General features: G+C 47.1%; 1 protein-coding gene across 3 annotated transcripts in view; it reads left to right on the top strand.

The window, feature by feature from the left end:
• The window catches only part of ttn.1 (titin, tandem duplicate 1), a 192,266-nt gene that overhangs the window by 137,855 nt on the left and 29,031 nt on the right, over positions 1 to 25,380 (top strand). For all 3 annotated transcript variants that reach the window (XM_061692804.1, XM_061692802.1, XM_061692803.1), the window contains 20 exons: positions 1 to 235; positions 370 to 645; positions 722 to 1,021; positions 1,594 to 1,896; positions 1,983 to 2,282; positions 2,368 to 2,655; positions 2,736 to 3,038; positions 3,191 to 3,493; positions 3,571 to 3,876; positions 4,069 to 4,356; positions 4,483 to 4,773; positions 4,856 to 5,143; positions 5,264 to 5,546; positions 5,625 to 5,932; positions 6,010 to 6,114; positions 6,260 to 6,457; positions 6,542 to 6,838; positions 6,926 to 7,516; positions 7,621 to 7,923; positions 8,024 to 25,333. In XM_061692804.1, coding sequence (XP_061548788.1) covers positions 1 to 235; positions 370 to 645; positions 722 to 1,021; positions 1,594 to 1,896; positions 1,983 to 2,282; positions 2,368 to 2,655; positions 2,736 to 3,038; positions 3,191 to 3,493; positions 3,571 to 3,876; positions 4,069 to 4,356; positions 4,483 to 4,773; positions 4,856 to 5,143; positions 5,264 to 5,546; positions 5,625 to 5,932; positions 6,010 to 6,114; positions 6,260 to 6,457; positions 6,542 to 6,838; positions 6,926 to 7,516; positions 7,621 to 7,923; positions 8,024 to 25,333 — 22,876 coding nt within the window. The remainder of the gene's footprint in view (positions 236 to 369; positions 646 to 721; positions 1,022 to 1,593; positions 1,897 to 1,982; positions 2,283 to 2,367; positions 2,656 to 2,735; positions 3,039 to 3,190; positions 3,494 to 3,570; positions 3,877 to 4,068; positions 4,357 to 4,482; positions 4,774 to 4,855; positions 5,144 to 5,263; positions 5,547 to 5,624; positions 5,933 to 6,009; positions 6,115 to 6,259; positions 6,458 to 6,541; positions 6,839 to 6,925; positions 7,517 to 7,620; positions 7,924 to 8,023; positions 25,334 to 25,380) is intronic.

Below are 25,380 nucleotides of genomic sequence, written 5' to 3'. Positions count from 1 at the left end.
ATCCCAGAAGAAGGGAAAGCTGCTCCACCAATTCCATCACCTCCAGTAGTGCAGGAGGATGCTGAGGAGCCTAAGGAGGTGTGGAATGCCTACACCACCATTAAGGGCTTGAGCATCAGCATCAGTGGCCTGAAAGAGGGCAAGAGGTACAGGTTCAGAGTGGCTGCCAAGAACATCATGGGTTTGAGCTTGTTCACAGAGACCAGGGAGCTGATCGAGATCAAGGAACAGATGTGTAGGTTCCACCATCAGATCGATATGATAAATTCTTGAAAATGAGCTTGATGAAGATGTCCCCACCTCCCATTTAAAGTATTCATATCTATTTACTCCTCTCTCTTCCCCCCCCCCCCCCCCCCCCCCCTCCAGTGGAGCCAAAGATTGTAATGCCAGACATGGTCAGTGAAAGAGCTGGAGCCAAACTCAGGGTAGAGGCTGTCATTTGTGGAAAACCTTCTCCAACCTGCAAGTGGATGTCTGGCGATGTACCACTGGTTTCTTCAAGCCGTCTGGCGGTGCACCAGTCTGGCAATTTGTGTGTCTTGATCATAAAGGATGTCTCAAGGACAGACAGTGGCAACTACAGCCTTGTGGCTGAAAACAGCTCTGCAAAGGTGGTCCACGCTCTGAAGATCATCATCAGAGGTCATTGTCCAAGCTTTATATATTATGGGGACTCAGTGAATTGCATGGCTTGACAGAGTTTATCTGTGTGTTGTAGATATTCCCGGACCTCCTGGCAGTCCTGTGGAGATCAGTGACATTGACTCAGATGCCTGCTCTCTGTCCTGGAGCCAACCACTGGAGGACGGAGGCAGCAAAATCACAAATTACATAGTGGAGAAATGCGATGTCAGTAGAGGTGACTGGGTGAACGCTGTTTCCTCCTGCCAGAAGACAAGCTGCAGGCTGGGCAAACTCATTCCCGGGAAGGAGTATGTGTTCCGCATCCGTGCTGAGAACCGCTACGGCGTGTCGGACCCCATCCAGTCTGACAGGATGATTGCAAAGTTCCCCTTTGGTATGTTTCATTTATTTCCATCCATCCATCCATTGTCTGTACCGCTTTATCCTCACAAGGGTCGCGGGCGTGCTGGAGCCTATCCCAGCTATCTTCAGGCGAGTGGCGGGGTACACCCCGAACTGGTCGCCAACCAATCACAGTGCACATATAAACAAACAACCATTCTCACACGCATTCACACCTACGGGCAATTTAGAGTCTTCAATCAACCTACCACGTATGTTTTTGGGATGTGGGAGGAAACCAGAGCGCCCGGAGAAAACCAACGCAGGCACGGGGAGAACATGCAAACTCCACACATGCGGGGCCGGGATTTGAACCCCGGTCCCCAGAACTGTGAGGCAGATGTGGTTACCAGTCGTCCGCCGTTTCATTTATTTATGAAAGGAAATTGTATTCTCATTAATTAACTTCCATAAGATCTCAAGCATCATAATGATTTCTCTTAGCTTGAACCTATGCTTTTCTTAAGGTGGCATTGAGTCTATTACAGCTAATAGAAATCATCAAATGGTAATCATCCATTTGACATAAATAACATACATTTTGATTGTGTTTTTTGTCACCAGATGTTCCCAGTGAACCTCTTAATTGTCATATCAACAAGACTAACAAGGATTGCATGTTTGTGGCATGGGACAAGCCAGAGAGAGACGGTGGCAGCCCCATCACAGGTTACTACATCGAACGTAAAGAAAGAAATAGCCTACTTTGGGTGAAGGCCAACGACACTGTTGTACGCACCACCGAGTACCCCTGTGCCGGCCTGATTGAGGGTCTGGAGTACACCTTTAGAGTGTCTGCCATTAACCGGGCTGGGCAGGGCAAGCCGAGCAAGAAGACTGACTTTGTAACTGCGAGAACACCCATTGGTGAGTTTCTGATCAACACCTATGAAACCAAATTTTAAACATATTCACTTCTGTTACACTTGCTTACCTAAGTGATTGTGTCGCAGATACACCTGGGAAACCAGAAGTCCTGGATATGACCAGGAACTCCGTAACTCTTGTTTGGGCCCGGCCCAAGAACGATGGTGGCAGCAAGATCATCGGCTACTATGTAGAGGCTATGCGGGTGCCCGGAGACATATGGGTGCGCTGTAACACTGTTTGCCAGAATGTCCCAAGGGAAGAGTACACTGTGACTGGCCTGGAGCGAGACCTGAAGTACCAGTTCAGAGTCATTGCCAAAACAGCTGTCAACATTAGCAAACCCTCAGAGCCCACAGACCCAATCTTGGTCTGTGCTGAGAACGGTGAGAGGGAGAAACTTAAATGACCACTTTACTTTCAGCTAACTTGTAGATGGGTTATAAACTAGTGTCCTGCCCTTCACTACAGTGCCTCCAATGGTAGAACTTAACGCCAGGATGCAGAAGGGTTTAAAGGTAAAGGCCGGAACACCAATTCTCCTAGAGGCTGAGGTGTTTGGTAAACCAATGCCGAGAGTCACGTGGAAGAGAGGTGATGAGAGCCTGAGGTCAAGTGAAGGCCAGGTCATCACCCAACAGAGACACCAGTTCCAACTGGAGATGACCTCAGTCACCAAGGAGCACACTGGAGTCTACACTATCCTTGCAGAAAATGCCAGTGGCTCCAAGACCGCTGTCATTCATGTCACCATTTTGGGTGAGTACTTTTGGGCCATAGGCAATTAGTATGTTGGCTTGGAAGTCCGGTGATACATTTGGAATTTGTGTCTTATGCAGATGTGCCTGGTCCACCTGCCAGTTCCAAATATGTTGAAGTGTTTGCCAACAAAATAAAGTTGTCCTGGAAGCCACCACTGAAGGATGGTGGCGCTCCCATTACTAACTATATTTTGGACAAGCGTGAGACCAGCCGGGCCAACTGGGCTCAGGTCTCCTCAAAGATCAAAGGTGAAAATCTTGAATTAACTGTGGAGAAGCTGATTGAGGGTCATGAATACCAGTTCCGTATCCGTGCTGAGAACACGTGGGGAGTCGGAGACAGTCTCATTACTGCCCCTGTCATCGCCAAGAACCCATTCAGTGAGTTTGACCTTTCATCAGCTAAACTGTTTGTGGCATAATACCGTGAGTATAGTTAAGCACGTTGATATTGGTAAATTATTAAGATATTCCCTTCATTCACATAATAATGATTTGACTGTTTGAACTAAAAATGCTGATGTATGTCCCAGCTTGCCCTGGCCCGTGTGAGGCCCCAGTGATCACCAATGTCACCAAGGATGCTATGACAGTGAGCTGGAAGGAGCCTACTGACGATGGAAAGTCAATCATTCTGGGTTACATGTTGGAGAAGAAGGAAACTATGGAGATGAACTGGACCAAGATGAACAGAAAGCCCTTAATGGAAAGGACTTTTAATGTCTTAGGCCTTACTGAGGGAGTCGAATATGAATTCAGAGTGATTGCTGTTAATGTGGCCGGACTTGGAAAACCCAGCGAGCCTTCTGATGCCACCACTGCACAAAATCCCATCAGTGAGTTTCATGACCTCTGAAAGTTGCTTTCTTTCTTTGGTACTTTTCTTTACTTGGGATCAAATGCACTGTCACAGCTCCTCCTGGCCCGGTGCTGAACCCGTGTGTGACAGACACCACCAACAGCACCCTCAGCCTCAGCTGGAATGCCCCGGCCAACAATGGCGGAAGCCCAATCTTAGGATACCTGTTGGAGTGCAGGAGGACAGACACAGCAGACTGGATCCGCTGCAATGTTCCGAGAAACTTGCAGGATACCAGCTACACCATAGAAAACCTCATACACAAGGCTGAGTACCAGTGCCGTGTCACCGCTGTCAACAAGGTTGGCTTCAGTGAACCAGTTGAAGTGCCTGGCAAGCACATTGCAAAGGACATCTTAGGTATTTTTTTTCCTACCACCGTGTATTTTCTGTGTGAATAAGTAGCATGTAGGATAACTGATCATGACAAGTTACACTGTAGGTGTGGATTGTGCTTTTTTTTATCGTGACAATACAAAAAAAAAGTGTGTTAATCTAAATAATTTCATGGCTTTTGGAAGTTGGTGGGAATAATCTTTGATAATCATCTAGTACCTCCAGAGGCGGAGCTGAGTGCTCTGCTGAAGGAGGGCCTGGAGCTGCGAGCTGGTGCCACCATGAAGCTTCATGCCACAATCAAGGGTAAACCCCCGCCCAAGATAACCTGGGCAAAGATGAACACCAACATCAAGGACCGCCAAGGCATTGTCATTAAGTCGACAAAAACCGACACCACTGTGATAGGGGAGAATGTCAACAGATATGATGCAGGCAAATACATTCTCAACCTAGAGAGTGTGGCTGGCATAAAGATGTACACCATCATCGTCAAGGTCCTTGGTAAGAAACCGTTTTTTTTTTTTTTTATCTCAGCCAAGGTTGAATCAACAGTAAAGGCACAATGGTAAAAAAAAATTGGAACATTTGGAGTTGACCCTCCCTTTTTGTGTTTTCTTTTTATTTTAGACACTCCTGGGCCACCAATTAACCTGGTGGTTAAAGAGACCACGAAGGAGAGCACCTCCATCTACTGGGATGCTCCTCTCCTGGACGGTGGCTATGAAGTCACCCACTATGTTGTGGAGAAGCGTGACACTGAGAGGAAGGCCTGGTCTACAGTCTCTAACAATTGTACCAAGACATCTTTGAAGGTGTTAGACCTGAATGCTGGACGTTCCTACTGCTTTAGAGTGTCAGCCGTCAATCAGCTCGGCGTTGGAGAGTTCTGCGAGACCTCTGACTCAGTCAGAGCATCTGGTGGGTGTGATGAACCAAATTTCAGCTTTATTCTCTTTCATTTCACTGCTTTTGGGTCACCATTACTTTTCTACTCATACAGAGGAGCCCGGTCCTGTAATGGACTTTAAAACTTTGCTGGTTACCAAGGACTCTTGTACTCTCAGCTGGAAGAAACCTCTAACTGATGGTGGCAGCCGCATTATCTGCTATGTACTTGAGGTCCTCAATGGCAACGAGAAGTGCAAGGAGTTAATGAGGTCTAAGAACATGCAGTACAGCGCTAAAGATCTGGTAGAGGGCAGAGAGTACAAATACAGTGTTAAAGCTGTGAATGACACTGGGGAAGGTGCTGCCAAGGAGCTGATAGTAGTTGCCAAGGACCAACTCAGTAAGGAGAAACATTCACACAACATAGTTTGTACTGTAGTTCTCATGTCAACACTAATGGATTGCTTTATTTTGTAATGGCATCTGTATCGTATAAGTATTGTGACACTCATTTTCACAGTTCATCCCACCTGTGACTTGAGGGAGCTTCCCGACATGTGTTACATTGCCAAAGAGGGCAGTACGGTGCGTCTGAAAATTCCAATCATCGGAAAACCAACGCCCAAGGTGTCCTGGAAGAAGGGGGAGGACGAAGACTTGACAGACACTGGACGTGTTTGTGCAGAATGCTCTGCAGTCAACACCACTCTTCTGATCAGAGATTGCCAGAGAAGTGATGCCTCCAAGTATACCATCACCCTGAGGAATAGTGCTGGCAGCAAAGAGTCCACCATTTTCATCAGGTTGCAATCAGATGCATTTGTAGATGCATTGTCATGTTTGTGGTCTTGATATGTATTGACAGCCGGTTTTAATTTCAGGGTGGTGGGTAAGCCTGGCATCCCTGTAGGACCTATCAAGTTCAAGGATGTAACTGCAGATGGTGCCACACTAAAGTGGGCAGCACCAAAAGACGACGGTGGCTCAGACATCACAAACTACATTCTAGAGAAGAGGGACTCTATCACCAACATGTGGGTGACTGTCTCTTCTACGGTGGACAGAAACACCATGAGGGTAACTGGTCTCCACGAGGGCACGGAATATATTTTCAGGGTCTGTGCTGAGAATAAGTATGGTGTTGGAGAGGGACTCAAGTCGGAGCCTGTCATTGCAAAACATCCATTCAGTAAGTGCCTGCAACTTGTGCTTTTTTGCCTGAACATTAGCTTTCTCCTGCCTACAAACATCTATGCTTTTTAACAGACGTTCCCGACGCTCCTCCTCCACCTCAGGTCATGAGTATGCGCCATGACTCTGCTTACCTTGCTTGGTCAGATCCCAGGAAGACCGGAGGGTCTCCCATCACAGGTATGGCCATGTGTGAGCTAATTACATGTCATATACATGTACACATAGATATACAGTGGTATACTTGAGGTGATTTGCATATAAAGGTTTAGATCATCACATTAATGAAGACGCACTCTCTCCCGAACCACAACACAATGCACAGGGTATCACGTTGAGTTCAAGGAGAGGAATAGTATGTTGTGGAAGAGGTCAAGCCCGACCGCCTTGAGAATGAAGGAACACAAGGTGACAGGGCTGACTGAAGGCCTTGAGTACGAGTTCAGGGTAATGGCGATTAACTTGGCTGGTATTGGTAGACCAAGTCTTCCCACTGATCCACAAGTTGCCCTTGATCCAATTGGTAAGTGTGAAACACGTGAGGATCAGTGAAACTTAGCATTGCCAATGTTGGTTTTGCCACACGTGTGATTCTTTGTGTGTTCAGATGCTCCAGGCAAACCGGATGTAATTAGCATCACCAGAAGCACCGTGACTCTCCAGTGGGCTGAGCCACAGTTTGACGGTGGGCACAGGCTGACTGGCTACATAGTTGAGAGACGTGATCTTCCCTCTAAGATCTGGGTGAAGACCAACAGTGTGAATGTTGTGGAACCCGCATACACTGTAACTGATCTCCAGGAGGGCTGCAAATATGAGTTCAGAATACGGGCGAAGAATGCAGCCGGTGCCCTTAGTCCACCGTCTGACCAGACAGATACTATTATCTGTGTGGATGATTATGGTGATTTGGTTTGATTCCATTGTCACACTTGGTTGTTGAGTCAAAGTGGCATGGTTTGTCATCAAGTTTCTTTTCTCTATCCAAAAGCTTCACCAACCATTATCATCGATGCTCAGGTGATGGAGGCCGGTGTGACCGTCAGAGCTGGGGAAACTATAGTGGTGACTGCCACAAGTATTCTTGGCAAGCCTGCCCCAACCTCTTACTGGTCTAAGGGAGGAAAGTACTTGAAGTCCTCAGATATAATTAATATTGAGACCACTTCAACATCCTCTACTCTGTCAATAAAATACGCGACCAGGAAGGACTCTGGGGATTACATTATCACAGCAAGCAACCCCTTCGGCGTGAAGGAGGAACTAGTTAAGGTGAAGGTTCTGGATGTTCCTGCGGCTCCTGGTCCCATTGAATGCAGCAGTGTCTCATCCGAAAAGGTCACCTTGACCTGGACAGCTTCTCCAGCAGATGGAGGGTCTCCTATCAAGTACTACACCCTAGAGAAGAGAGAGACCAGTCGCCTTCTCTGGACAATTCTGGAAGAGAAGGTCTTCAACTGTCATTATGTGGCCTCCAAACTCATCCAGGACAACGAGTATATCTTTAGAGTCTCTGCTGTGAACCAGTATGGCAGCAGTGAGCCGGCTCACTCTCCACCTGTCAAAATGGTTGATAGATTTGGTATGTATTAGTTTGGCCTCCCGAGATCTTAGATTCTATTAATTTTGGTTATTGTGACACTGAATATGATGTGATTTGTATTCATATAACCTTTATGTTTGTAGGTCCTCCTGGTCCACCATCAAAACCAGAAGTTGAAAAAGTGGATCGGCAGTCAGCTACAGTAATGTGGAGAAGACCAACTGAAGATGGTGGAAGTGATATCATTGGTTACTGTGTTGAGAAGAAGGAAAAAAAGGCCACAAGGTGGATCAGGGCCTCCAAGAAATCAGTTGCAGAGCTCAGCTATGAAGTCACTGGACTGACTGAAGGCTTGCAATATGAGTTCCGTATTCTTGCTGAGAACAGAGCTGGCTTTGGAGACCCAAGTGAACCGTCTATGCCAGTCATAACGGTCATTGCTACCTGTAAGTAAAAACAATTGCAAACAAATTGAAAATTCCTATTAAAATGTATTAATTATTTGTGTCTTAAAATAAGACACTGACCTTTTGGGATTTTTGGCAGATGTTCCTGGACCTCCTGTAAATCCAAGGGTTACAGACACTACCAAGAGAACTGCCACTCTTAACTGGGGAAAACCACTAGATAATGGTGGGCTTGATGTCGTTGGTTATGTGATTGAGCACAGAAAAGAAGGAACAGAGGAGTGGCTTAAGGACACGTCATCTCCGCTGAGAATCACAGAGTTTGTCGTTCCTGGGCTGGAAAACACGGGCAAATACCACTTCAGAATTAGTGCAGTAAATGCCAAGGGCACAGGTGAACCTGCTGAAACTGAGGAACTGGCTGAGATAGTGGAGCGTGCAGCTGAGCCTGATTTAGAATTGGATGTTGAGTTGAGGAGAACTCTTGTTGTCAGGGCTGGTTGTTCCATTCGCCTTTTTGTACCCATCAAAGGACGCCCTACACCTACAGTCACCTGGACCAAGGAGGGTGGTCCTGTGCCTCGTGCCGTCATTGACAGTACAGAGTCATTTACAATGTTGATCATTCCCGAAAGTGCAAGGATTGATGCAGGTAAATATGCGCTTACCCTCGAAAACACAGCGGGAAAGAAGACTGCCAGTATTCATGTGAAAGTTCTGGATTCACCCGGGCCTCCTCTCAACCTGAAACCAGTCCAAATAGATAAAGAATCAATTGTCCTTCAGTGGGAGATGCCTCTCATTGATGGTGGTGCCAAGATCACAAATTATATTATTGAGAAGAGAGAATCAACACGCAAGGCTTTTGCCACCATTGTTACAAACTGTCCAACAACTTCAGTCAAGATCAATGACCTGGGCGAAGGCTGCGAGTACTACTTCAGAGTGTCCGCTGAGAATGAGTTTGGTGTTGGTGAAGCAGTTGAAACTCCTGATCCTATTCGTGCCTCCCAGGCACCAAGTCCCCCAGAAAGCATAATCGCGACTGACATTACCAAGAACTCTGTGAGCCTGGCTTGGACCAAACCCAAGCATGATGGTGGAAGCAGGCTGACGGGATATGTCCTTGAAGCCCAGAAGAGAGGAAATGATCAGTGGGCCCATGTAACAACTCTCAAGAATATGGACTTCACTGTGAAGAATCTCAATGAGAATGAAGAATACACATTCCATGTGATGGCAGTTAACTACTCGGGAAGAAGTGTTCCACGCGAGAGCAAGCCCATCGTTGTCAAGGATTCAACCTCTCTGCCTGAGTTTGATCTGCGTGGCATATGTCAGTCGACTGTTATTGCTAAAGCTGGAGACGACATCAAGGTTGAAATTCCTGTAATGGGGCGCCCGAGGCCAGTGGTCACCTGGCAGAAGGATGGAACTGCCTTGAAGCTCACCCAGAGGACTAACGTGGAGAGGACTCCTGTGACTGTTATCCTCACCATCAATGAATGCACCAGAGCAGACAGTGGCTTGTACACCATAACAGGAAAGAACATTGTTGGTTCTGTGGTCGACAACATCATTGTCAAAGTGCATGATGTTCCGGGGCCACCCAAGGGGCCGATTACAATTACTGAAATCTCTCGTACCTACTGTATTTTTGAATGGGACACGCCAGAGAATGATGGGGGTGTTCCAATTAACAACTATGTAGTTGAGATCAGAGACACCACCACCCAGACTTGGACAGAGCTAACTTCCACGGCCATTTGTACCATGTTTAAAGCCACGCGTTTAACGACTGGTTCAGAGTACCAGTTCAGAGTTAAGGCAAAGAACCGATATGGTGTAGGACCTTCCATAACCTCAGAGTCAGTAGTGGCTGCCTATCCATTCAAAGTTCCCGGACCACCTGGTACACCCCATGTGGTGGCATTCACCAAGGACTCCATAACAATTGGTTGGAATGAACCTGTGTCTGATGGTGGGAATGAAGTCATTGGATACCATGTTGAAAGAAAAGAACGAAGCAGCATCATGTGGCAAAAAATCAGCAAAGGTCTTGTGAAAGGAAACGTACTGAAATCTACCGGGCTTGAAGATGGAGCTGCCTATGAGTTCCGCGTTATGGCAGAAAACATGGCTGGAATTGGCAAGCCCAGCAAAGCTTCCGAAGCAATAATGGCCTTGGACCCTGTGGATCCCCCAGGTCAGCCTGTGCCTAATTTTACGACTAAAAATGCTATCACCATTATGTGGACCAAACCAGAGTATGATGGAGGATTTAAAATTACTGGCTACACCGTGGAGAAGAGGGAACTTCCCGCCGGTCGCTGGATCAGAGCTAACTTCACTAACATAATAGAGACAACATTCACCGTCAGTGGATTGACTCAAGATGCCTCTTATGAGTTCCGTGTCATGGCGAGAAACTCAGCAGGAGCAGTGAGTGCACCATCTGACCCCTCGGACCCCATTACATGCAAGGATAACATCATTGAGCCACGTATCATGGTGGACGCCATCTTTAAGGATGTGCTTCTGCTGAAGGCAGGGGAGTCCTTCAAGCTTAACGCTGATATTGCTGGTCAACCAACCCCGTCCATGGTTTGGACCAAGAATGAAAAAGAGGTTGAGAACACATTGAAACTGGACATTAAGTTCACTGAACTGACAACAACACTGAGCAACAAAGACTCCATCAGATCAGACGGAGGAGAATTTGTTTTGACTTCCACTAATGTTGGTGGCTTTTCCAAGCACATCTTTAGAGTGAAAGTACTGGACAGACCTGGCCCACCAGTTGGCCCTCTCACGGTGTCAAATGTCACAGCTGACAATTGTTTACTGACATGGGTACCGCCGCTAGATGATGGCGGTGCCAAAATTGAAGGGTACATTGTTGAGAAGCGGGAATCAAGCAGACTTGTTTGGACCAATGTGGCTTCAGACCTGCAGGTTACTGAATACAAGGTGACGAAGCTACTGAAAGGAAATGAGTACATCTTCAGAGTTATGGCGGTGAATAAATATGGCCACGGCGAGCCTCTTGATTCTGAGCCCATTGTTGCCAACAATCCATACAACGTTCCCGATGTGCCTGAGAATCCTGAGGTCACCGCTGTCAGCAAAGATTCTATGGTCATTATGTGGCTGGTGCCAAAGAGCGATGGTGGAACACCAATCACAAACTACAACATTGAAAGGAAAGACAGGGTAGGCCTCCGCTGGGTCAAGTGCAACAAGAGGAAGGTCAGAGATTTGCAATTCAAGGCAACAGGTCTTGTTGTTGGACATGAATATGAATTTAGGATCATTGCAGAGAATGCTGCCGGTCTCAGTGCACCAAGCCTCTCCAGTCCCTTCTACAAGGCCAGTGACGCATTGTACAAACCAGGGCCTCCGTGCAACCCCAGAATCCTGGACACGACCAAGTCATCTATTACTGTAGCCTGGAACAAACCAGCCTATGACGGTGGCTCTGACATCACTGGTTACATTATTGAAAGCTGCATTCCATCTGACAAGGAAGAGGAGGAGTGGACAATTGTGACCCCCAAGGAAGGACTACTTGCCACTTCATTCACCATTATCAATCTGACGGAGGGTCAGGAGTATAAAATCAACATCTCTGCTGTTAATGGCGAAGGAATTGGCGAACCTGCATCTGTACCTGGCAACCCCAAGGCTGAAGACAGACTCTTCCCCCCAGAGCTTGATGTGGATGCAGAGCTCTGCAAGGTGGTCACCCTCCGAGCTTGCTGCACACTTAGACTGTTTATTCCCTTCAGAGGCAGACCCACTCCTCAAGCTAAGTGGACCAAAGAGGACGGTGAACCTGTTGAGAGGGCCACTATTGACACCACAACATCATACACATCACTTGTCATTGGAAATGTCAACAGATTTGACACTGGAAAGTATAACCTCATAGTTGAGAACAGCTCTGGCTCTAAGACAGTCACAGTCCAAGTCAGGGTACTCGATACGCCAAGTGCTCCACAGAAGCTGAAAATAACTAATGTAACAAATCAATCTGTCAGTCTAACTTGGGATCCACCAGCAAACAATGGGGGAGTTAAGATTAAGAACTACATTGTTGAAAAGCGCGAGTCCACAAGAAAGGCTTATGCCACAGTCAGCGCCACGTGCCATCACACCACCTTTACTGTTGAGCAGCTCCTAGAAGGATGCAACTATTACTTTAGAGTTTTGGCAGAGAACGAATATGGCATTGGTCTGCCCATTGAGACCAGTGAATCAGTTAAGGTGTCTGAGAAACCTCAACCTCCTGGCAAAATCAGTCTGAAGGACGTTACTAAGAATAGTGTCACACTCTCGTGGGAAAAGCCAGAGCATGATGGTGGAAGCAGAGTTGGCTGTTATGTTGTCGAGGTCCAACCTAAAGGTGTAGATAAGTGGACACAGGCTGTGATCGTGAAAGAAACAGAAGCTACCGTTGGTGGCCTGAACGCCGGTGATGAATATATGTTCCGTGTGGCAGCAAGAAATGAGAAGGGAACAAGTGACCCTCGTCAAATTGGCGTGCCTGTCATTGTGAAAGATCTTGTTGTTTCACCAGCTGTCAAAATGTTGTTCAACACATTTAGTGTGTTGGCAGGTAAAGACCTGACAGTCGAGGTTCCGTATGTCGCCCGTCCCAAAGCAGCCGTCTCCTGGCTCAAAGATGGGCAGCCACTTAAGAGAACAACCAGAGTAAACTTTGGTGCAACACAAACAGTGTTGAACCTCAGCATAAAAGAGGCTTCCAAAGATGATTTTGGACAATATCGCGTTACAGTTAGGAACACAGCAGGAGAGGCAACAGCAGACATCAGCATTGTTGTGCTGGACAAACCCGGTCAGCCAGGTGGTCCAGTTAAGGTTGAGGAGGTCACTTCTGACAGCGTGACCATTTCCTGGAGCCCACCAGAGTACGACGGCGGGTGCACAATCAAAAACTACATTGTGGAAAAGAGAGACACGTCCACAACGAATTGGATGGTTGTGTCTCCAAACCTTGCAAGGACAAAAGTTAAAGCAGGCAGATTGAAAACTGGCTCAGAATATCAGTTTCGAATCACAGCAGAAAACAGATATGGGAAAGGTCCAGTTCTTCAGTCAGAGTCTATTGTAGCTCAATATCCATACAAGCTTCCAGGACCACCAGGAACACCCTCCATTGCAACGTGCACAAAGGACAGCATGGTGGTGGCATGGAATGAGCCTGTAAATGATGGAGGTAGCGCTATCGTAGGCTATCATCTGGAGCGCAAGGAAAGAACCAGTATCCTCTGGGTCAAACTGAACAAATCGCTTATTACAGACCAAACCTTCAAGACCACAGGGCTAGAACCAGGAATGGAATACGAGTACAGAATTTATGCTCAAAACATTGTGGGCATAGGCAAAGTCAGCAAAGTGTCAGAAGGTCACGTCGCCAGAGATCCTTGTGACCCTCCAGGTACACCAGAGGCAACCAGGATTACGAGGGATTCAGTTCACATCGCTTGGACAAAGCCCGAGTATGATGGCGGTGCCAAGATTACAGGCTACATGGTGGAAAAGAAGGAGCTACCTGAAGGTCGCTGGTTGAAGGCTAACTTCACTAATGTCATAGAGACAGAATATGCTGCAACTGGACTCGTGCAGGATAAGCAGTACGAGTTCCGTGTTACTGCTAGAAATGCCGCTGGCGTTTTTAGTCTCCCCTCTTACAGCACCGGCCCCATCACTGCCAGGGATGAGATTGAGCCCCCTCGTATCAGTATTGACCCCAAGTACACACAGACCATTATGGTAAAAGCGGGAGATAATTTTAAGATTGATGCAGATGTCCACGGCAAACCATTGCCCTCTATCACCTGGTTGAAAGGAGAGCAGGAAATGCGAAACACAATCCACAGAGAGATTAAGAACACAGAAACCCATGCCTGTGCCACTATAAAGGAAGCTAAACTTTCCGATGGAGGCGCATATACTCTGCTGCTGAAAAATCCAGGAGGAGAAAAGGCTGTACAAGTGAATGTGGTCATTTTGGATAAACCGGGAGAACCACAAGGACCGCTGACTGTAACAGGTATAACAAAAGACCAATGCTGTCTTGCATGGAGAGCACCGCGACAAGATGGCGGTAGCAAAATATCTCACTATGTCGTGGAAAGGAGAGAAACCAGTAGATTAATCTGGACTGTTGTGGATCCAAAAGTGCCGAACACCTGCCACAAGGTTACAAAGCTCCTGGAAGGCAATGAGTACATCTTCAGAGTCCATGCTGTAAATGAGTTTGGTAATAGTGCACCACTTGAGTCTGAGCCAGTGATTATTAAAGATCCATACATAGCCCCTGGATCGCCCAAAGGCTTAGAGATTTTAAATGTGAAAAAGGATTCAATGGTGCTCAAATGGGAGGCTCCAACTGAGGACGGAGGCAGTCCTATCACAACATATATAATTGAAAAGCATGACAAAGAAGGTGTACGGTGGACTCGATGCAACAGGCAAACTGTGTTAGATTTGACTTTCAAGGTCACAGGACTCCTGGAGAGACACAATTATGAATTCAGGGTTGCAGCAGAGAATTCTGTGGGTGTTGGCGAGCCCAGTTCTCCAACAGTATACTACAAAGCCCTCGATCCTGTCTTCAGGCCTGGCCCTCCACAGAATCCCAGAGTTACAGACACAACCAAATTGTCATTATTCCTGTCATGGATCAAGCCCATCTGTGATGGTGGCTCAGAGATCCAGGGATACATCATTGAGTGCTGCAGTACCACAGAGCAAGTCTCAGCTGGTGCGGCACTGATTGAAGCCTCGGCTGCTGAGGTGCCAGCCACAGATGCACCTGCAGAGGATTGGATCATGTGCACGCCACCGACAGGTGTCAAGAAGACCAAATTTGAGGTTATAAACCTGAAAGAAAATCAGGCTTATAAATTGAGAGTGTGTGCCATCAACAAGGTTGGGGTTGGCGAGCACACTGATGTTGCTGGAGCAGTTATTGCCCAGGACAGAGCAGAGGAACCGGACCTTGACATTGACCCAGAACTGAGAAAGATTGTGACAATTAAGGCTGGACTTTCGCTTAGACTCTTTATTCCAATCAAGGGAAGACCCATTCCAAGCATCAAATGGGACAAAGATGATTCTGCACTTAAGGAGAAGGCTCAAGTTGAAGTGACCAGCAGTTACACAGCGCTTGTGATTGACCAGATGAGCAGAGTAGATAGTGGGAAATACACCATCACTGCAGAGAATTCTAGTGGAACCAAATCTGCATTTGTTGTCGTCCGTGTTCTCGACACACCAAGCGCTCCTGTAAATCTGACAGTGAAGGAAATTACAAACCAATTAGTGACACTTGCTTGGGAAGCACCCATTTTAGACGGTGGATCCAAAATAAAAAACTATATCGTGGAAAAGAGAGAGAGTACACGTAGAACGTATGCTGCCGTGGTAACTAATTGCCATGCTCTTTCGTGGAAGATTGAGCCACTCCAGGAGGGCTGCAGTTATTACTTCAGAGTCCTTGCTGAGAATGCACATGGTATTGGTCTGCCTTCAGTAACTGTTGACCCGCTTAAGGTCTCAGAGGTGCCGCAGGCTCCCAGGAGCTTGACTGTGACAGATCAAACAAATACAAGCATCTCTTTGGCCTGGGAAAGTCCAGAATATGATGGCGGTAGCAGAGTCGTCCATTACTTGCTTGAGATACAGCTTAAGGGCCAAGAGAAGTGGTCTGGTGTTAACACATACAAAACAATGGAGACAACCGTTTCCAATCTGAACCCAGGGGAGGACTACCTGTTCCGAGTTACAGCAATCAATGACAAGGGGAAAAGTGACCCGAGAGTCCTTTCTGGGCACGTCATGACCAAGAACTTGGTGTTTGAGCCTGATGTTCGACCTACTTTTAGCAGCTACAGTGTCCATGTTGGTAAAGATCTAAAAATTGAAGTGCCAATCTTTGGACGCCCAAAACCAACAATAGCATGGACCAAAGATGGAGCACCTCTGAAGTTCACTACCAGAGTGAACATTAAAAACACCCAGACTTATACAAGTCTGAGCATTAAGGAGGCAGCAGGTGATGACGGAGGCATGTACAGCATTAATGCAGCTAACTCTGCTGGAAAGAAAGAAGTCACAGTTGAAATCATAGTACTTGACAAGCCTGGACCCCCGTCTGGCCCTGTGAAATTTGATGAAATCACAACGCAGAGTGTGACTATTTCATGGGATCCACCAAAACACAATGGTGGGTGCCAGATTTCAAACTACATTGTGCAGAAAAGAGATACTGTAACAACAACATGGGAAAATGTCAGTAATAACTGTGCCAGAACCACAATCAAAGTGCCCAGACTGAAGACTGGAGCCGAGTACCAGTTCAGGATCATTGCCCAGAACCGGTACGGGAAGAGTCACGGCCTAGATTCATCTGCTGTTGTTGCTCAGTACCCATACAGGGAACCTGGCCCACCAGGCACGCCATTCATCTCTTCACTCTCAAGAGATCACCAGATTGTGGATTGGCACGAGCCCATCTCGGACGGAGGCAGTCCGGTCCTCGGCTACCATCTCGAAAGAAAAGAGAGGAATAGTATTCTCTGGGTCAAAATAAACAAGACACTCCTGCATGAGACTAATTGCAAGAGCCACCCCTTAGAGGAAGGTATTGAGTATGAATACCGGGTGTACGCTGAAAATATTGTAGGCATCGGACGGTGCAGCAAGGTTTCAGAGGGTTGCGTGGCCAGAGACCCATGTGATCCTCCTGGTACACCAGAAGCTATCCACGTGACCAAAGATACCATTGTTATCCAGTGGACGAAACCAGAGTATGATGGCGGTAGTAATATAACCGGCTACCTTGTGGAGAGGCGTGACTTGCCAGAAGGCCGTTGGGTAAGGGCAAACTTCACTAATGTGATTGAGACCCAGTTCACTGCCACTGGCCTAACGGAAAATTCCCAATACGACTTTAGAGTCATTGCCAAAAATGCTGTTGGCACCATTAGCAAGCAATCGTACAACAGTGGACCAATCACTGCGAGCGACAGGATTGAAGTGCCGAAATTCTCTATTGACCCTGCATTCACCAAGACCATTGTTATCAACGCTGGAGAGATGTTCAAGCTGGACGCAGACGTTCGTGGCAAACCACTGCCAGCAATGCAGTGGTTCAAGGATGAAGTTCCAATCGAAAATACACTCAGGCTTAACATAAAAAATACAGAAACTCATGCACTGATAGTCATTAAGGACTCTGTGAGAATTGACAGTGGAATGTACACGCTCCATTTAACAAACGAGGCAGGCTCTGAAACTGTGCCATTCAAAGTGTTGGTCTTGGACCGACCGAGCCCCTGTGAGGGACCCCTTCACGTAGCTGGGGTAGCTGAGGATAGATGCTCATTGGTGTGGCGTGCTCCTTTACAGGATGGAGGAAGTCCCATCACGCATTACATCATCGAAAGAAGAGAGACCAGCCGTTTAGCTTGGACTGTTGTTTCTTCCAGCTGCACCACCACATGCTACAAAGTCACTAACTTGTTGGAGGGCAATGAGTACATGTTCCGTGTGATGGCGGTCAACAGTTATGGTACCAGCAGCCCACTGGAGTCTGGTGGAGTAATCATGAAGACTCCTTTTGTACTTCCTGGTCCGCCTCACATTGAGGATGTAGCCAACATTACTCATGAGAGCATGACTGTCACTTGGACTGCCCCAGAGTTTGATGGTGGTAGTGAAATTTTAAATTATGTTGTTGAAAAGAAGGATAGAGCGGGAATTAAATGGACTCGATGCAACAGACAGAAAGTCACTGACCTTTCCTTCAGAGTAAGTGGCCTAACCACCTGCCATGAGTATGAGTTCAGAGTGGCTGCTGAGAATGTTGTCGGCCTGGGAGAGTCCAGTCTACCGAGCTCTCACTACAAGGCCTGCGATCCTAAGTACAAACCTGGGTCGCCGGCATATCTCAACGTTGTTGACTCCACACAGAGCTCGATCACAGTGTTGTGGGGCAAGCCATTGTCTGACGGTGGTAGCCCCATTCAAGGATACATTGTTGAAGTCTGCAAGGCTGAGGAAGAAGAATGGACCATGGTTACTCCCCCCACTGGCTTGCGTGTTACCAAATATGAGATTCCCAAATTAACAGAAGGTCAGGAATATAAGATTCAGGTGTGTGCTCTGAACAAACTTGGAGTTGGTGAGCCAGCCATCCTCTCGGGAATCGCTAAGCCAGAAGAACGGCTTGAGCCACCACAGATCCACTTGGATTCTGAGCTGAGGAAGGGAATATCTGTGAAGGCAGGTGGATCTGTTCGGATCCGTATTCCATTCAAGGGCAGACCAACCCCTGAGATTAAGTGGTTTAAAGATGGGAAGGAGCTAACTGAAAAGGCATTGGTTGAAAAGAGTCCCATCTTCACACAGTTGTCTATAGACTCCTGTGACAGATGTGATTCAGGAAAATACAGTCTAACCTTGACCAACAGCAGTGGGTCTGTGTCCGAGTTTGTTAGTGTTAAAGTCCTTGATACACCGGGAGCCCCGCAAAGCCTTGTAGTGAAAGATGTTAGGAAGGACTCAGTCACTCTTGTTTGGGATGCACCACTGATCGATGGTGGTTCTAAAATTAAGAACTATGTAGTTGACAAGCGTGAATCAACGAGGAAGGCTTACGCAAATGTCTCGACCAAATGCACAAAGACGACATTCAAGGTTGAGAACCTGATTGAGGGGGCTATGTACTACTTCAGAGTCATGGCTGAGAATGAATATGGCATTGGCCAGGCGATTGAAACAAAGACAGGTTCAAAAGCTTCCGAGGTACCACTTCCTGTTGGAAACATCTACCTCGTCGATGTCACCAAAGGCAGTGTGTCACTAGCCTGGGAAAAACCTGAGCATGACGGCGGCAGCAGGATTTGTGGCTACCTCATTGAGATGCAGCCTAAGGGTACAGATAAGTGGGGTGTCGCCTCAAATGCAAAGACATGCGAAGGCACAGTCACAGGCCTCACAAGTGGTACGGAATATCTCTTCCGTATTATTGCTTATAATGAGAAGGGAAAGAGCGAGCCAAAGGCACTTGTGACACCCATTGTTGCTAGTGACATGACCTTGGATCCAACCATTAAGATGCAGTTCAACACTTACAGTGTGTTAGCGGGAAAGGATCTGACCTTGACATTCCCCGTACTTGGCAGGCCCAAACCTAGAGTCACCTGGGTAAAGGATGGTCAGCCCCTGAAGGTGACCTCCAGAGTCAACGTGGTGAACACGCTTGCAACAACCGGGATTCAGATCACTGAAGCGAGCAAGGAGGACTTTGGAAAGTACTCCATTACAGCAAACAATACTGCGGGCACATTTACTGATAACATGGATATCATTATTCTTGATAAGCCAGGTCCACCAAGTGGTCCACTTAAAGTTGTTGAGGTGAGTAGCACTTTTGTCCACCTCTCATGGGAACCTCCAGAGTACAAGGGCGGATGCCAGGTGAAACATTATATTGTAGAAAAGCGAGCGACCACAGGCAATACATGGCAGTCAGTCACCACACAGCTAGCTAGGACAGCTTTCAAAGTGACCAAGCTGAAGACTGGTGCGGAATACCAGTTCAGAGTCATTGCTGAAAACAGATATGGAAAAGGCGCTCCTCTAGACTCCAAGACTATCGTTGTGCAGTATCCATACAAGCCACCAGGCCCCCCTGGAACCCCGTATGTTAAATCTGCAACTAAAGAGATGATGATCATTGAATGGAATGAGCCAGTCAACGACGGTGGAAGTGTTGTTATTGGATACCATCTAGAGAGCAAAGAGAGGAGGAGTATCCTGTGGAACAAACTGAACAAGACTCTGATCGGCGATACTCTGTTTAAGATCTGTAATCTAGAAGAAGGAATTGGATACGAGTTCAGAGTGTATGCTGAAAATATTGTTGGCATCGGCAGATGCAGTAAAGTCTCTGAGTCCTTTGTCGCTCGTGATCCATGTGACCCGCCTGGTGCTCCAGAGGCTGTAACCATTTCTAAAAACCTCATCAAGATTAGTTGGACCAAGCCTCAGTATGATGGCGGCAGCAAAGTCAATGGCTATATTGTTGAGAAGAAAGAGCTTGCCTCTCCCGATGGGCGCTGGGTCAGAGAAAACTTCACGAATATAATGGAGACTGAATATAACATCAGCGGTCTGACAGAAAATGAGCAATATGAATTCAGGGTTATTGCTAGGAATGCAGCTGCCGTCTTCAGCGAGCCCTCTGACAGCTCTGGCCCTATTACTGCTACTGATGAAATTGAGCCACCAAGGGCCTCAATGGACCCCAAGTACAAGGATGTTATTGTTGTCAATGCTGGAGAACATTTAACTCTTGATGCTGACATCCACGGAAAACCAATTCCTGACGTGGTCTGGTTCAAGGAGGGAAAAGAAATGGACAAAGCTCTGCGCATTGAAGTGAAAAATACTCAAAAATGTGCTGCCATGACTATTAAGGATGTGACCAAATTGGACAGTGGCCACTATGAACTTATGCTCAAAAATCTGGGTGGTACAAAAAGCTTCCCAATCACAGTCAAAGTCCTTGACAAACCGGGTAAACCCACTGGACCCTTGAAGGTAACAGGAATCATGGCTGACCATTGTACCCTTGCCTGGTCTGAGCCAACCCTGGACGGAGGTGCTAATATCACTCATTATATCCTGGAGAAGAGAGAGACCAGCAGCTTATCCTGGACAGTGGCTGCAGCCAATATCCAGACTCTGTATTACAAACTAACAAACCTGCTCACAGAGAATGAATACATTTTACGTGTCAGGGCTGTTAACAAATACGGTATAGGTGATTATCTTGAGAGTGAGCCCATCATTGCACGCAATCCATACAAGCCTCCTAGTCCTCCTGGGACACCAGATGCAAGTCAGATCACGAAGGATTCCATGGTTTTGTCATGGACAGCCCCAGAACAGACTGGTGGAGCTGATATTGCGGGCTATCACCTTGAAAAACGTGACAAAGACAGTGTCAGGTGGACAAAGTGCAACAGACAAAAACTGACAGATACTCACTTCAAAGTGACAGGATTGATGACGAATCACTTTTACGAGTTCCGTGTTGCGGCTAACAATGAGGCTGGAGTGGGAGACCTCAGTGAACTGTCCCTATTTTACAGAGCCTGTGATGCCACAAAACCCCCAGGACCCCCACACCATCCCAAGGTGACAGACTACACAAAGTCCTCCATCTCTCTTTCCTGGGGCAAACCCGACTTTGATGGCGGTGCCTATATCAAGGGCTACATAGTTGAAATACGGGAGTATACACAAGTACCAGAATCAACAGAGGAGGTAGAAGTTGCCCCGGCAGTAGACGCACCGGTCGAAAAAGAGTGGACCATATGCACCCCACCCTCTGGCATTCAGGCCACTAAATTCACTGTCCCGGACTTAAAACAAGCTAAAGAATACCAATTCCGTGTCTGTGCCATCAATTCAGAGGGAGTGGGTGAGGCTGCTTATGTTCACGGCACGGTGGTTGCTCTGGACAGGGTCGAAGCACCAGAGATTGAGCTTGACGCTGATCTCAGAAAGGTGGTGTCTGTACGTGCTGGTGGTACATTGCGTCTGTTTGTCACCATTAGAGGAAGGCCCGAACCTGCTGTAAAATGGGAAAAAATCGATGGTACTCTCCCAGATCATGCTTTGATTGACACCACAAGCTCATACACCATGGTTGTAATTGACAATGTTAACCGCTGGGACAGTGGAAAATACTCACTCACCTTGGAGAACAGCAGTGGTTCAAAGTCGGCCATTGTCGCCGTGAGAATTTTGGATACACCAGGTGCACCGCAAAACTTCTCTGTGAAGGAGGTCAAAAAAGATTCAGTGACGCTTGTCTGGGATACACCACTCACCGACGGTGGGTCTAAAGTCACCAACTACATTGTGGAGAAGAGAGAGTCTGTCCGGAAGGCCTACACTACTGTAACAAGCAACTGCACAGCCAAAACAGTTAAGATTGAAGAGTTGCCTGAGGGTAGCATTTTCTACTTTAGAGTTTGTGCTGTTAATGAGTACGGTCAAGGACAAATGGTTGAAACCAAAGAAATTAAAGTATCTGAGGTACCCCTGCCACCAAGCAATGTAACCATTGTTCATGTGACTAAAACCAGCATTTCACTCTCATGGGACAAACCTGCACACGATGGTGGAAGTAAAGTCATCTGCTACAATGTGGAATTCAAGCCCAAGATTGGTGAAAAATGGGGTACAGCTTGCACAGTCAAGGTGCCAGAGGCAACTATTCATAACCTGACTCCCAACGAAACCTATCTATTTAGAGTTGTTGCAATCAACGAGAAGGGAAAGAGTGAGCCGAAGGAGCTTGGTTTGCCTGTCGTTGCAAAGGATGTGGCAATTGCGCCATCTGTCAACTTATTATTCACAACATACAGCGTGAAGGCTGGAGATGACTTGACCGTTGAGGTTCCAGTGAGAGGCAGACCTAAGCCTGTCATCTCATGGAAGAGGGATGGTCTTCCTGTGAAGCAAACTTCTTCAGTTACAATTGTAAACACAGCAACCTCATCCAAGATTATCATTAAACAGGCTGCCAGGGAGCATGTTGGAAAGTATGAGATCACCCTGGCCAACACTGCAGGAACAGCAACGTCCCATCTAGGTATAGTTGTCCTGGATAAACCGAGTCCCCCGACAAGCGTTAAGGTGGATGCTGTGACCTCTGAAAGCATCACACTTTCCTGGTCTCCACCAGACTACGATGGCGGCTGCTCCATCAGTAACTATATCGTTGAGAAGAGAGATACCAATACACAAGAGTGGCAAATGGTTGCAAGCAATGTGGCCAGAACCTCTTACAAGGCTGGCCGCCTGACGCATGGGGCAGAATACCAATTCCGCATCTATGCTGTCAACCGTTATGGGAAGAGCGCACATTTGGATTCTCCTGCAATTACAGCTCAGTACAACTTTAAGCAACCCGGACCTCCTTCCACACCTGCAGTAAAGATTGCTACCAAGTCTTACATGGTGGTGACCTGGAACGAGCCTGTCAATGATGGGGGAAGTCCTGTTCTTGGCTATCACCTAGAGCGGAAGGAGCGTGCTAGCATTCTCTGGACTAAGAGTAACAGAGGACTGATCAAGGACTCTGAATACAAAGTCAGTGGAATAGAAGAGGGTATGATGTATGAATATCGTGTCTATGCTGAAAATATTGCTGGTATCGGTAAATGCAGCAAGGCCTCTGAAGCTGTAGTGGCAAGAGATCCATGTGATCCTCCAGGAACCCCCGTTGTCACTGCTATTAGCAGAACATCTGTGTCGTTGTCTTGGGACAAACCAGAGTATGATGGTGGTGCCAATGTATCTGGCTACATCATTGAATGTAGAGATCTTCCAGAAGGACGCTGGACAAGGTGCAACTTCACTAATGTGCCCGAGACTCACTATCATGTGACGGGCCTTACAGAGAACAGCCAATATGACTTCCATGTCATTGCTAAGAATGCAGCGGGATTGTTCAGTGAACCCTCCGACAACACTGGCCCAATCACTGTCAAGGATGATGTAGAGCTGCCACGCATCATGATGGATGTAAAATACAGAGAGACAATATTTGTTAAAGCAGGAGAAACTATGAAGATGCATGCTGACATTGCAGGCCGCCCTGCACCCGTCATTGCGTGGAGCAAAGATGGCAACGAGATTGTGCTTAGAGCAAGAATCCAGATTCTTTCAACAGATAGCAGTACCTCAGTGATTGTGAAAGACTGTATCAGAAGAGATTCTGGTCAATATGTACTCACTCTTCAGAACATTGCTGGTACAGTTCGCATGCCAATAAATTGTGTAATTCTGGATAAATCAGGTCCCCCTGCAGGACCTCTGCAGATTACAGATCTCACAGCTGAGGAATGCACTTTGTCATGGGGTCCACCTCAGGAGCCTGGCGGTGCCGAGATCACACACTATGTTGTTGAGAAGCGCGACACCAGCTGCTTGGCCTGGACACTAGTGAAGGGCGATGTCACCAAAACGTACTTCATTGTCACAGGGCTGCTGAAGGGCAATGAATATATCTTCAGGGTTTTGGCTATTAACAAACATGGAAGTGGTGAGGCTTTGGAAAGTGATGCTGTCAAGATCACCGATCCATACACTTTTTCCACAGCACCGCTTAACGTTGATGTCACTGATATTACTGGAGATTCAATGACCCTTACGTGGTGCAAACCGATGAGTGACGGAGGCAGTCCAATCACTGGCTATGTATTAGAGCGTCGGGAGAAGACAGGCATGCACTGGATCCGTGTCAATAGAGATCAAGTCACTGAATGCACCACAGTAGCAACCAAACTACGCAAGGGTTGTGAGTATGACTTCAGGGTCTATGCTGAAAATGCCGCTGGTCTGAGCCCTCCAAGTGAAACCTCTGCCTTATTTAGAGCAGTCGATCCTCTGGCAGTTCCTATTCCACCATCCAAGCCAAAGATCGTGAATTCAACCAAGGAAAGTGTGTCCATTGGATGGAAAACACCTACTGATAATGGAGGTGCTCCTATCCTTGGATACAGTGTAGAATACAGGGACTACATTCACAAACCAAAACCGGTGTTAGCGGATGATGAGGAGGAATATGAAGAAGAGGAAGTAGAGTCACCCGAAGAACTGCAGAGATGGGTGGAGGCCATTGCACTTACCAAAAGCTTGGAGTTCACAATTACTGGACTAAAACCTGACATGGAATATGAATTCTGTGTCAAAGCAATGAACAAAGTTGGAAGCAGTGGGCGCAGCTGCTATTCTGATGCAGCTGCGGCAGTGGAAAGAACTGTAGAGCCAGCATTCAATGTGGACATCGAGATGCGCAAAGTCCTTGTGGTTCAGCACGGCACAGCGTTTACCCTCAAGGTTCCATTCAAAGGTAAACCTGTTCCCTCAGTGGAATGGGCCAAAGAAGGCAGAGATCTAAAGGTGAGAGGAACAATTGATTCAACAAACTCCAGCACTTCACTGACCATTGAAAAGTCAACAAGAAATGACTCAGGAGAATACTGCGTCAGTATTGAATCATCTTTAGGAAAAGCAACATTACCCATAGTTGTCAAGGTGCTTGACTCTCCCGGACCCCCAGTCAATGTCAAAGTTTCAGCAGTAACCAGGGACTCAGCAACCCTCACTTGGGAAGCCCCTGAGAATGATGGTGGAGAAGCAGTGAAGGCCTACCATGTTGAAAAGCGCGAGGCCAGTAAAAAGGCCTGGGTTTCTGTGACAACTAACTGCCATGCATTGACGTACAAAGTGGAAGACCTGCTTGAAGGAGCCATCTATTACTTTAGAGTTATCGGAGAGAATGAATATGGCGTGGGCGTACCACAAGAGGCTAAGGCTGGCACGAAGATTACAGGTAAGGTTCAAATAGATCCCTTTTCATTTCATCATGGTTGCAAAATG

The sequence above is a fragment of the Phycodurus eques genome, chromosome 12, assembly GCF_024500275.1.
Source record: "Phycodurus eques isolate BA_2022a chromosome 12, UOR_Pequ_1.1, whole genome shotgun sequence".
Classification (NCBI taxonomy): Eukaryota; Metazoa; Chordata; class Actinopteri; order Syngnathiformes; family Syngnathidae; genus Phycodurus; species Phycodurus eques.
This window is presented reverse-complemented; position numbering and strand designations above follow the sequence as displayed.